At 46.3% G+C, this 12,933-nt stretch overlaps 1 protein-coding gene across 1 annotated transcript; it reads left to right on the top strand.

Annotated features, from left to right (window-relative positions):
- Positions 1–2,565: 2,565 nt before the first annotated feature.
- wdr47a (WD repeat domain 47a) lies at positions 2,566–12,831 on the top strand. Its single transcript, XM_079173542.1, has 16 exons — positions 2,566–2,729; positions 3,055–3,138; positions 3,240–3,324; positions 4,423–4,554; positions 4,778–4,954; positions 5,047–5,558; positions 5,670–5,787; positions 7,134–7,318; positions 8,089–8,328; positions 8,425–8,488; positions 8,860–9,017; positions 9,343–9,512; positions 9,679–9,849; positions 9,961–10,092; positions 10,225–10,443; positions 11,135–12,831. Exons 1-16 carry the CDS (start codon positions 2,572–2,574, stop codon positions 11,275–11,277), a joined length of 2,748 nt encoding a protein of 915 aa, XP_079029668.1. The 5' UTR covers positions 2,566–2,571; the 3' UTR covers positions 11,278–12,831.
- Positions 12,832–12,933: the final 102 nt, after the last annotated feature.

The raw sequence follows: 12,933 nt of genomic DNA, 5'->3' as shown, positions 1-12,933 counted from the left end.
ATTAGCTCATAGCAGATATATTGGTATCTACAGTATGTTGGCTGATAATTGACAGAAAATAGCAGACAGAAATGCCAAAGACATGTTTGAGGTCATTTAGAAAGCTTTTCCTGTACGATATTTGAAATTGAGAAAGCTGATTATTCCTTTGTTAGGGATAATAAAACAAAATGTCCTCTCACACATCCTGGAGACAATTGTCTAATAAATCAATCAAATAGAATCTTACCAAAATAAAGTTTTATGCAAAAATATCACTATAAATTCCTGTATAGCATTTAGACACAAACAATTCACATTTGGTTTTGCGTGGATTGTGGGAATTATGTATTTAATTATGAATCCGACCAGTGTTGGATAGAGACCTGATGGGATAGAGGTTCACTGAGGGGCCACAGAGGAGCCGTGTTAATGAAGACAGGACACTGCAGGCATACAGAGCACTAACAGCTTCCACAAATGTCTTCTATTGGTTTGGAAGTAAAAGTACTGCTCTTAAGTATTCTTAATGCAGAATGGCTCATGTCAGAATAATATCTATAATATCATTATGTAAGGATTACTAATTGTACCGCTGGCAAAGATGGGGCTAATACACTGCTCTGTAGCTTAATCCATAATGATACATCATAATGTATTAATTCATTTATATTTTGTATTTACAGTGGAGTGAAAGCACCTAAAAAGTTTACGTGAGTACAGTACTTGAGTAAATGGGTTTAGTTCCATTCCACTAAAGGCAGGCTACGTAGAGGTGAAGTGAAATCAATTGAAAAGAGCTTTTTTGGCACAACAGATGAAAAGGGCCCCATTTCAACCTCTGTGGACCTCACCGTTTATGACTATTCATAAAAAAAATGTTCTGACATAACATCTGACAAGTTGCATCTCACTTTATTCATCTTTATGTATTTGATTTGTTGCTACCATGTTGAGCTCTTGCTGCTGAAGTTTGAGAGTGTTTGTGTGTGCGCGCGCGTGTGTGTGTGCAGGATGGATGGAGGCGGCGCTCGTGCAAACAGCAGCAGACAGGCAGGGCAGGGCAGCAGCGGAGCGGCAGAGAGAGAGATCCAGCAGGGCGGAGACGCAGTCAGAAGAGGCGGAGGCACAGACGGGACAAACACCGCTGACAACACCGAGCAGCACCTCGTCGTGACAGCGTCTGTCCACAGCGAAAAGGACACACCCGGGGGACTGTTTTTTTCCATCCCATGTATCGCTAGAAACAGGTGAGCATTAAACGCAGCACGCAGGCCGGTTCGTGTTGTTCCAGAGGAAGCTGTCAGTGCGCACCCCGCCCGTCCAGCTAACCATTGGAGGATGCCTCTCTCTCCCCTTCGGCCTGGCTAGCTACCCAGTCTCCCCTCCTACCAACCGAAATTAGTCCGCTTTGTATGAGCCCCAACGGTAACTAGCTATTTGTTGGTTTCGCTGTAATCCGGTGGTTAAATTCAGAAGCTACGCAAAGCTAACAAGTAGCCTAAGCTCCTTATGCTGTTTGACTTGAGGCTTAGTGCCAGTGTTATTAGCCTCCTCTAATGCTAGCTTAGCAGGACTGCTTGTGTGTGTGTTTGATTACTTCTCAGCTGGGCAAAACGGCTATTTCTGTGTTTTGTCGCAGTTGTTGATCGATTGATGGCCATGATGCACGAGAGGCTACTCACTGTCATGGCAATAACACAAGAGATATTTCTCTGCTCTGTTAAGACAACATGTGGAGGAGAGTGTGTCTGCATCCTTTCAGGCTAAGTTGGACACAGAAGTCGCTGTTTTTTTTTTATCTCAGCCTCTGTGAGTCTTATGTGGAATGTAGATCACGATCATCTGACGTGGAAAAGCTGGACTCCTCGTGTCATATGTGTCAGATGTTTGATGCAGGATAGATAAATCAAAGGCTGAAGAGCATAAAAATACCTCCTAAGCAGAGGCTCAGTCCATCTGGATAACACCGCCTGATTTATTTGATTGGGTGGAGCCTGAAGACAAAGTTAGCAGGCAAACAAGAGCTTGTTGCAAATCGCTACAGACTGCACTGCTGTCACCTTGCACACCTTTGATCTACCGATATTTAACCCTAATGTGAGATGTGTGACTGCATTTTTGGATGTACGCATTGTGAGTTTCATGCATGTTGGATGAAATTTGACCGTGGACAGATGGAAAGCTGGACATTTGGGTTCATAAAGGAGAAGTAGGCTAGTGTGAGATGTGTGCATTCATTTCAGATGCGTACAGTTCCACACATGCATGTTTAGGAGCTTTCCAGTCGAGCCACAGTCCTCCAGTCATTACCACTGGTGATCTCTATGCTTGTACTTTTATGCATTTCAGATGCTTCCTCCAATAGAAACTTGCTCCTAGGGCTGGGCAATATGGCTGACATCATTATCACAATATCAATCGGGATATTTTCTGATATTGATGTATTCTACATGTTGCACATATTTACAAAATCACTTTTAATCAAGACTTGGGACCAAACTTTAACTGATTTTGTTAGTTTGTGTGTGTGTATGAAGTTTTATTAGTGTTTTGCTTAATTGCCCCCGTCATTGTCAGCCCGTCGTCACCATGACAGCGGAGGAGACCATAAATGTGAAGGAGGTGGAGATCATCAAGGCGATCCTGGACTTTCTCAACTCCAGGAAGTTGCACATCAGCATGCTGGCTCTGGAGAAGGAGAGCGGCGTCATCAACGGGCTCTACTCAGACGACATGCTCTTCCTCAGGTAGGCGAACTCAACGGCAAAATAACCACAACGTGCAGTCTGGGTCTGCTCCTCAAAAACGCAACTGTTCCAGTCGTGAGTTTAGTTATTCTGGTAGTAGTATCCTCTACATTGGGGATATTGTAACACTGCACCGCTGCTGTGACTGCAGTTCTACTCAGTGTTAAATACATTTTGGTATTTTACCTTCTATTGCGTCAATAGCTTGTCATGATGCACCTTTATCAAGATTCCTCTTCAGTTATATATTATAGAAACACATTTCTATGACATATTTTTGGGACATTTAAAATGTGTTTTTAAAAATGAACTGTCTCTGTTTCAGGCAACTGGTGCTCGATGGCCAGTGGGATGAGGTCTTGCAGTTCATTCAGCCTTTGGAGTGCATGGATAAGTTTGACGGGAAAAGGTCAGTGTGTACAGGTTCACGTATCCTTTGTTGATGCCTACAGCAGCAAAGTCAGAGGCAAACCGCATCAACGCTTTTCCGTGTGACTGTCATGTCCTCAGGTTTCGTTACATCGTCCTCAAGCAGAAGTTTCTGGAGGCTCTGTGTGTGAACAACGCCATGTCAGCAGAAGACGAGCCACTGCATGTAAGTCATTAAACTTTGAGAAACTACTAACTAACTAACTATCTGTATTCGTTAATGTTCTCTAAGCCTCCCGTGTGACGACACAGACTGTCACTGGTTTCTCATGTATTTCTTTTAATACATGTAGTTTGAAACTGGAATCGTGCGCGTCATCTAAACAAACCCCACGATCTATAAAAGAGGTGTGTGTGTGTGTGTGTGTGTGTGTGTGTGTGTGTGTGTGTGTGTGTGTGTGTGTGTGTGTGTGTGTGTGTGTGTGTGTGTGTGTGTGTGTGTGTGTGTGTGTGTGTGTGTGTGTGTGTGGGTGTGTGTGTGTGTGTGTGTCTACAGCGGCTGCATTTGCATGCAAGGAGCGCTCTGGCCGTTGGCCTCAGTGCAGTCAAGGATTTATCTGGATTAAGCTGTTTATGTGCACCTCTGATACTGCGCAATCGACTGTCCATGTCAGAAGAAGCCGTTTTACATAATATGTCTGTTCACCTGGGATGTCCCACCCACAGATGATTTGGTCGAAAGGCAAAAGGAAGTGCTGCCCCCCCCCCCCCTTCCTTTTTGTCTGAGCTGTACATTGCATTTCTCACAGGGGGACGGATGGATGCCCCGATAGCAACAATAACAGTAAGCAATGGAAGCTGATGTGCTTTTTCACACATGCTGAGACTCTTTCTATTCAGAACTCGTTCTTTCTTTTCTCCTCTTACTCTGTGGGCCTGCTGTCACGTGACACGGCAGAGCTGCAGCTTGTGACACTCTGCCAGAGCGATCGTGGCCTATTAACTGGATTAGGTGCGACGTCTTTGGACATCTGTGGGAATCATTGCATTAGTGTGCAATAGTGTGCAGAGGGGTGTGTATTAGTTGTTGTGATTGATGTCGATTGTGTGTTGGCAATGACTTTTCCGGGTGGTGCAAATCAAAAATCATCCCTTTGTGGTGTCTTGTACGGGATATCCTTGAAGCTGGTCCCTTGTTTTGTTTCCTCAGCCTTGTAACATTCTCCAGTGTGCTGCCGGAGATAAACGCTGCTGTTGAGAGAGAGAAACTTCTAATCAGTTAACTGTCACAATTTGAAATTGGTTTCATGTTGTTTTTTTTTAGTTGGAGTTCACCATGCAGGAAGCAGTCAAGTGTCTCCACGCCCTGGAGGAGTTCTGTCCCTCCAAAGATGACTACAGCAAACTGTGTCTGCTCCTCACACTGCCTCGCCTCACACACCACGCTGAGTTCAAGGCAAGACACATGAATGATGATCCAAACAAACATTTCAGCAGTATGAAATACAGGATACTTAAAGTCTCCTGAGACTGGGAGCATCTTCTTTTCATTCTCTCGTGCATTTTTCTGCAAGTTTAATTGATTTCACTAACGGACAATGCTGTGGTCTGTTGACGTTTTTACTTCCATTTGTTCGGCATGTATGTTGACTTCTTATTTCCCTGCTGGTGTCCTGCAGGACTGGAACCCGAGCACGGCCAGGGTGCAGTGTTTTGATGAGGCCTGCAACATGGTAGCGGACTTCATCCCTGCAGACAGGAAGCTGAGCGAGGCTGGATTCAAGGCCAGCAGGGATCGACTCTTCCAGCTGCTCCTTAAGGGAGTCCTCTACGAGTGCTGTGTGGAGTTCTGCCAGGTTCGGACCACTAAAATCCAAAATAGAAACACTGTGATCCGAAACCAGTTTCCAGATTCATTTACATTTGTCGGGTTTTATTTTGTGCGCAGAGCAAGGCGACCGGTGAGGAGATCCCAGAGGGCGAGGTCCTCCTGGGCGTTGACATGCTCTGCGGTAACGGCTGCGATGACCTGGACCTGTCTCTGCTCTCCTGGATGCAGAACCTCTCCCACACCGTCTTCTCCTGCGCCTTCGAACAGAAGCAACTCAACATCCACGTGGACCGCTTGGTCAAGCCCACAAAGACCGGCTACTCCGACCTCCTCACCCCGCTCATCAGCAAGCTGTCTCCGTACCCGTCCTCCCCGCTGCGGCGCCCCCAGTCCGCTGACACCTACATGTCGCGCTCACTGAACCCTGCGCTGGACGGGCTGTCGTTCGGCCTGTCTGGCCAAGACAAGAGAGCGGGTGGCGGGGAGACAGCGCCAGGCAAAGGGGTCTCTCCCATGTCCCACTCCTTCGCCAACTTTCACTACCCCGGAGCAGGAGGGCAGAGCCTGAGCAGGAGCCTCATGATGGAGAGCTCCGACTGCCACAGCATCTTTGAGGAATCCCCTGAAACGTAAGGGTTTGGACGGGACCACATTTTTTTTTTCCCTGTGTCTGGTTTTATGCAACACCTTTGTCAGATGTCTGAGATAATCTGTTCCTGTTTTGGGTTTTCTCTGTGAAGGTCTAGGACAGACACGCCTGTGGATAAGATGATGAGTTCGGGTGGAGCTCAGAACCTGCGTCCTGCCCCAGCGCCGGGCGAGGACGCTCCGACAGATGGCTCCGGAGACAGGAACGAGGTAAACATTGACTTTGCTTTTTAAACCGTTCGACCTGTTGTGTGACGCACGTTACTGAACGAGTGCTTTATTTTCCTATCTGCCTGCATTGTTTTCTGTCCTTCATGGGTGTTGCCTTGACTGAAGGTCTAAATATATATTTATTTGCCAGTTCTGATGCTCGGTCCATTCTAGCTCTGTTGTCTTCTGCCTGGATTAGAGACTTAGTTTAAAGGAAGTTGGGCTTTTGCTTTTGGTGTGATTGTGGTGTAGTGTTGTTAGTACTGTATGCTTTCATCATGTCCCACCACTTCATGTGCTCCTTTAACCTCTGTGCATGTAGGAAAGGCCCTGTTGTGTGTCTGTGTGCGGACACATGGAGGTTAGTTAATGTAGTTTGTTGTAGTTCTTCCCAATTCGTACTCCTTTCGTCACAACCCAGATGTGAACACTCAGACGTGATGCACATATTTTTAAAATTTTAAAAAGTCCAAAACAAATAACAGGAGTCCATAAAGCCCCTTACACATCTTTAAAGAAATCTCCTTATGACTCCAGATCTCCTGAGAATAAGACGCCCAGGTGGATTTGGTTCTAGGTCAGTAGGGACACGAGACTCAGGAACCCAGGAGCTTTACCAAAGAAAGAGTAATTACAGCCCTCACGTTGCCTCAAAACACAGTATTCCTTTCTGTCTGTCTCATGCTCAGTGCAGCTCAGTGTGAAGTGTTAGTGCTTTGTACTGCCTTCCCCGTCACCCTAGAGACACATAGAGGCCAGAAGCAGACTTGGGGGGGGGGGGGGGGGGGGGCCTCTGTGATCTCGTTGTCGCACTCCTCCTACCCTCTCTTTCTTGTGCTCCTCTCTGCCCTCCATCCCTTTTCGAGAGCGGGCACAGTGCCAGTGCCCCTCCCCGAACCCACAGTTCCCATCAGATTGTCGGGACAGGAAGCAGAGGACAGAGAGGGGAAGTGTCCTGTCCTAAGCTCTCAGTCTCGCCCTCCTTTCCTCCTCTTAATACCTGCACTGACAGGAGAAGTGGGCGGAGCAGGGCTCATCTGGCCACAATGCTGCCTTTGATTAGTGTTAGTAGGAGTTGGCAGTGACTTTCTTCAGAAGTTAACATGCTTCACTGTGTGGTATGGGTGTGTGAATAGTATGCTTTGTATGCGCTAAATAGTTTCCACGTATCCTTGTTCGTTTGTACATACCTGTGTTCATATTTTCCATTTAAGCCATATACCTGTTTTTTTCTCCTCCTGAGTGACTTTATCTGCTCTCTAGAGTGAATCGCCCAACAACAGATTAAATGCATACATTTATATCACCAAACAATAAGGTTTAATGGCATCCTGTTCAATCCTCAGCTTCGTGACTCAACAGAGAAGTACGAGGAGTACTATCGGCAACGCCTCCGTGTGCAGCAGCACCTGGAGCAGAAGCAGCAGCAGAGGCAACTGTACCAGCAGATGCTGCTGGAGGGAGGGGTACAGCAGGAGCCCCCCCCGCCCAGCGACATGCAGCACAGCCTCACAGAGAAGTTCCTCAACAGGTACAGACACGGCGAGAGATGCCTGTCAGGCAGGTGGTGTGCGTCCGTAACGTAGAGAGACCCCTGTCTTGTCTGAATTGACTCGCTAACCACCGTATTGCTTTTAATAACTTCCCACGATAAAGGAGCAGCTGTCGGACAAGGAGAAGTAGACGTGTTAAGGCCCTGACAGGCCCCCCCCCCCCCCCAAAGAAACCCGCCTCCTGTCCACATTGCACCATCTGTGGGGATGTGCTACATCACATCACAGGGGACTATCGCACCATGTGCGTTAGTTATACACTATATTAGACCCAGACTCCACTCTTGAACATGTACCATGGCAACTCAAGCGTGATTCCAAAACCCCCACAGGAGTATATTTAGCTTTGAGTCTGTGACAAAAAAATGACGGTTGGAAATGTGTTAATTTTTGCACTGTCAGCAGGACAAGGGCCCTTTTGATTTGTCCCCTGAGAGTTCCTCCTGTCCTCCCTTTCCCCAACCTCTCCCCGTCTCTGTATCCTCTGCATTATTCACAAGGGAAGCTGTGCATAATTACCATTAATCACCATTACTCCAGTTTCTTTTGTCCTCTGGCCCTTTGTATTGTAAACTAGATTTAACTGAGTCAACTCAGTCAGCGTACTGACAGCCTGTTATGTGAAAGGTGAAAGCGGTAAGCACAAGATAACTCGGATGACATGACGGAGGGGGGGAAAAAGGGACAGGCTGAAAGACTTTGTGGAGCTCATGAATGTGTGTGTGCGCCTGTGTGTTGGTCTCCTCAGGTCCATCCAGAAGCTGGAGGAGCTCAATGTGGGGATGGAGGATCTAGGGGACGAGGTGAAGTCTCTGACCCAGCAGTGCAACGGCAACGGGAGCACGCCCACCTCTGAGGACAATAACAACCCTCCATCTGTGACACCGGAGCAGACCCGAGGGGGAGGGGTGCTCAGCAGCACCCCGCAACGCGCCGCGGGGGGGCACCCGGTTCAGCCTCCAAATGAGTCCCCTGTCGTCTCCCAGAGGTACTGTGGGTTTGATTTCTTTTGTTTTTGTTTTTTTTCCACCGGAGTTTGTTGGAGGGTTGAATTTGATGATTGCTGTGTTTATGTTTTTCGCAGTGAGCAGAAACTGAAAGGAAGTCAACCATGTGACTCTCCAGGCTCCTTAACCCGAAGTAAAGAGGTACGTGTGCACACAAGTAACACTCAAACAGTTCCGTCAGACCTGCTCTAAATAATTTATTACTCAACAGGCATGTCATCGTCTGCGCTGAATAATGAACCTGAAATGAATCGCACACTCATTTTCTCTCACGTTAGCGGTTATTGCTGTCACAGAACAATTGTCTCTATTTTAAAGTTGAGCACATTCCCTCTCGATTGTGTCACAGAACAAGACGACACAGCGTCATGCTAATTTGACATTTGGCTAAGCAGATTATAACATGATTGTATCACGATCTCAGGCCAGCATCATAACATTGTGGATGTCAGGAGATCAAAATAGATCATGCCGCTAATTACACGTAATCTTGTGTGTTCGTGTGTTTTCAGGGCGACAAGCCTAAAAGCTTGTTTGTGGCAGTGCACACTTTAGAAGATACTCAAGCCATTCGAGCCGTCGCCTTTCACCCGTCTGGATCGCTCTATGCTGTTGGATCCAACTCCAAAACTCTACGTGTCTGTGCTTATCCAGAAACATTAGACACGAGGTGAGACAAATTAAAGAATTATTGAAATGATTAGTGGTGTGATGCATCCCACTCTTTTAGGATTCCAACCAAAGTTACCATGATGTGATTTTGTGTTCGAGGGTACCCTACATCCAAAGCATTGTAGAATGTAGATGATACTGATTTTTAATGGTCACCTGATGAGGAAGACTAATAGAAACATTTTTACTTTACAAGCTCTTTAGACTCTCAGAAAAAGTCATAATGGTTTTCTCAATCCTGAATATCACCGGTATATAGTAGCACATTGTGTGAATGTTAAACAGTTTACTCATCTTTTCTTCTTCACTCTTCCTCTCCTCAGCGGTTCAAGTCCAATAAAGCAGCCCGTGGTCCGCTTCAAGAGGAACAAACACCACAAAGGGTCCATCTACTGCGCGGCCTGGAGCCACTGTGGGCAGCTGCTGGCTACCGGCTCCAATGACAAATATGTCAAAGTCCTACCTTTCAGTGCAGAGACATGCAACGCCACAGGTACAGACAGCGGGACGATCCCGTGATTTTAAACTGGAGCAGGGCTTCTGTTATCCTCATTTTCGCTTGTGTCTCTCTCTCTCTCTCTCTCTCTCTCTCTCTCTCTCTCTCTCTCTCTCTCTCTCTCTCTCTCTCTCTCTCTCTCTCTCTCTCTCTGCGCCCCTAGGCCCGGACTTGGAGTTCAGCATGCATGACGGCACCATCAGAGACCTGGCCTTCATGGAGGGTCCAGAAAGCGGAGGGGCCATCCTGATCAGCGCCGGAGCCGGAGACTGTAACATCTACACCACCGACTGTCAGAGAGGACAGGGTCTGCACGCCCTCAGCGGACACACGGGTACGCTGACTGTCTCATCCGTCCAAAACGCCATGGAGGTCCAAAACAGGAAGTGGAGATGAAGGAGAGAGAAATATAGATCGCCACTGACAAGTATGTGTTGCTGTTTAGGTCACATCCTGTCTCTGTATACGTGGGGGGGCTGGATGATTGCCTCCGGCTCTCAGGACAAGACGGTGCGTTTCTGGGACATCAGGGTGCCCAGCTGTGTCCGAGTAGTGGGAGCGGCTTTCCATGGCTCAGGTATCACGTGTGTGTGTGATGAGTTTGACACCAGAAGAAGCTCTGCTTTCACAATATGAGACCATTTTACTGGTTTATGTGTTGTTGTTTTTTTAACAGCTACACCCCTTTTTTCTTTCTTTTATTGCGCAGGCAGTCCTGTTGCCACGGTAGCAGTGGATCCTAGTGGCCGTCTCCTAGCAACAGGACAGGAAGACAGCGCGTGCATGCTGTACGACATCAGAGGAGGACGAACCGTCCAGGTGTACCGGCCGCACTCCAGCGATGTGCGATCCATCCGGTTCTCCCCTGGAGCACATTACCTGCTCACTGGCTCCTACGACAAGAAGGTCATCGTCAGCAACCTCCAAGGTGCGTCTCCTCTGCTCACATAGTGATCGGGTGGTAAGGATACTTCAATGAGCTTAGCATTAGCTTCTTCATGTGGGCTATCCAGTTTCACTGTCACCGTCAATATAAAAGGGTTTAAAGTCAATTTGGGCTCTGGGAAACTTTTTTTGTGAACTACTTTGAGTACTTTTGCCAGTTTCCCAGCCAAGAAGTAGGCACATAAACTAACGAGATATATTCATGTTAATTAGTGATCTCTGAGGACAGAGCCAGGCTACCTGTCCCCAGTCTATACTAAGCTGCAGCCACATGTTTACTGTAAAGATGTGAGAATGATATCAATCTTGTCACTCGGTTGTCTGCAAGATAAATGAGTAAGCAGGCAGCTACACTGTACATTCAGTTGCGTGTTATTAGGTGCACCAACCTGCTTGATGTGTAGTTAAACTGTAAAGAGATCCCCGAGGTTTCATCACATCTTTGGAGTTTGACATTGTTGCCGTTAATGGAGACGCCTGTTTTAAGTAAACATTATTCTGTGCTTTTTATGAAGAAACGGAGACTCTACTTGCTTGTACAGGGTTTTAATACTTCTTTTTAATACTTAACCTCTTACAGGAAAAACTGCTTTTAACCGAATCATTTCTGCGTCATCGTGTGTCACGATTTTAAATCCGCCCGTCTGAGCGCCATTTCCTGTCTCTGTTACTAGGTGACCTGACCAAGCCGCTGCCTCAGACCGTGGTGGGAGAGCACGGCGACAAGGTGATTCAATGTCGATGGCACACACAGGACCTGTCCTTCCTCTCGTCCTCCGCTGACCGCACTGTCACACTCTGGACGCACAACCCATAACACACACACACGCGCACACGCACAGACAACCAGTTATAATCTAAAACGCACACATTCCCCCTAAACCCTCCTCCTGCACCATCAACACCGTCGCACTCTTTCCACACACTCGACACTTACAGCTTGGAAACACACACACATAGATCGACACACAAACGGGTGAATGGGCCTTTCACTTCTGTCTGTAGGAAACCAAAATGGATACTAACCTGTGACATATCAGAAGCACACATGCCGCATGTTCTCCCTTTTTTCTTTTGCGTCACTCACTTTTCACATCGTCACCTCGAGGGGTTAAACGGCAGGGTCATTCCTTTATTTTCTCCTCACCATCACTTCGTCTCCATCTTCACTCGTTATACAGTTGCTGCACGTCCTTTTCACTGAGGAGTTGTTGAGATTAGACAGGACAGAGTGCTTTGTTCATGATGGTGCCTTCCTTGAGTTCTCAGTTTCCATAAGATAAAAATGTAAAAGCAAACCAAACAAACTAGATAATATGGTCATTTTTTCAAGATCAAATTTTGTCAAGTCATCTTGAGAAGTCCTACATTCCTTCGTCTTTTGCGCATCATTTTCTTACAGCTGGTGTTTTGCTGCTATCGTTTTGGGAAAACAAGTTGAATTTATAGTGTAGTCATTTTTTTTCAGTGTGTCAGTAGTTTGCTTTTCCTATCAGGAGGCTGAATCTGTAGAAGTGCTATTACCAGCTGTTGCTTCCCTGTGGGATGTGCTGATGTCTGTTTAACTGTATCCACTGCATTGCTACAACTCAAAAAAGTGTAAATTAGCTCGTGCAGTTGTTTTGAATTTGAATTCAGTCTCTCGCGGTGGCTTGCTTGCAATGGAAGGTTGTTGTTATGTCGGCGTCAAAGGGAAACGCAAAGTGGAATTTGTGGTTGAGCGTCCTTTCATTCGGGTGAGGAGTCTTCAGTGTTCAGAAGCTTTGGTTTGTCTCCTGCTGTAACACGATGACGACGGTAGGTGGCAGCCTTTGCCCAGAGCGAGGGTCTAACCATATGCACAAAGAAATCTGAATGGACGAACGGGTGTTTCCATATTTATTTAGAACCAGTATTTGGGGCATATGCATTGTTCTTTTCTTGTATTTTACATGCGCACTTTTTCTTTGCACATTTTCTTCTAATATTAATTTACTTACAAAGATGCATATTTTATGTTAATGTATAGTATATATATTGTTTTAACAAATATGGCCAAACTAATACGTACATAGATGTATTTATTTCAGTTGAGTTTATGTATGTACAGTTGCTATGTTTTTGAAATGCTAGTGGCTCTTGTATTAAGCCTTTCTAATTCTTGTTTTTAAAAGTGACTTAAATTAATTCAAGCTAACTCAAGTCTGACTGCTGGTACGTTCAATAAAGTGTCTTTTACACAAACTGGATCTTTTGTGTTTCGTTCACATCGAACATTTTAAAAAGCCAAAACCAGATGCCTCCATGGACGAAACATTTAGTAGAAAGAGCATAAGGGCTGTACACACACGGGTGAAATTCATTCTTTTATCAAATAGTTTGCTCAAAATACCATTTCCCTAGCCTGACCTTGATAAACCCCCCCCCCCCCACACACACCCACACACACCCACATATAAACAAAATACATGGAAAGAGTGCTGTACCTCTGTGC

This window comes from Pholis gunnellus (genome assembly GCF_910591455.1).
Source record: "Pholis gunnellus genome assembly, chromosome: 14".
Lineage (NCBI taxonomy): Eukaryota > Metazoa > Chordata > Actinopteri > Perciformes > Pholidae > Pholis > Pholis gunnellus.
Note: the sequence above shows the minus strand (reverse complement) of the source record. Positions and strands in the feature narration are given on the sequence as shown.

Bases quoted from the DNA above. Each gene is read 5' to 3' on its own strand.
- wdr47a (XM_079173542.1), top strand. From the start codon at position 2,572: ATGACAGCGGAGGAGACCATAAATGTGAAGGAGGTGGAGATCATCAAG. The intron at 3,139-3,239 runs GTCAGTGTGTAC...TCATGTCCTCAG, and splicing joins GATAAGTTTGACGGGAAAAG to GTTTCGTTACATCGTCCTCA. The intron at 8,329-8,424 runs GTACTGTGGGTT...TGTTTTTCGCAG, and splicing joins TCCCCTGTCGTCTCCCAGAG to TGAGCAGAAACTGAAAGGAA.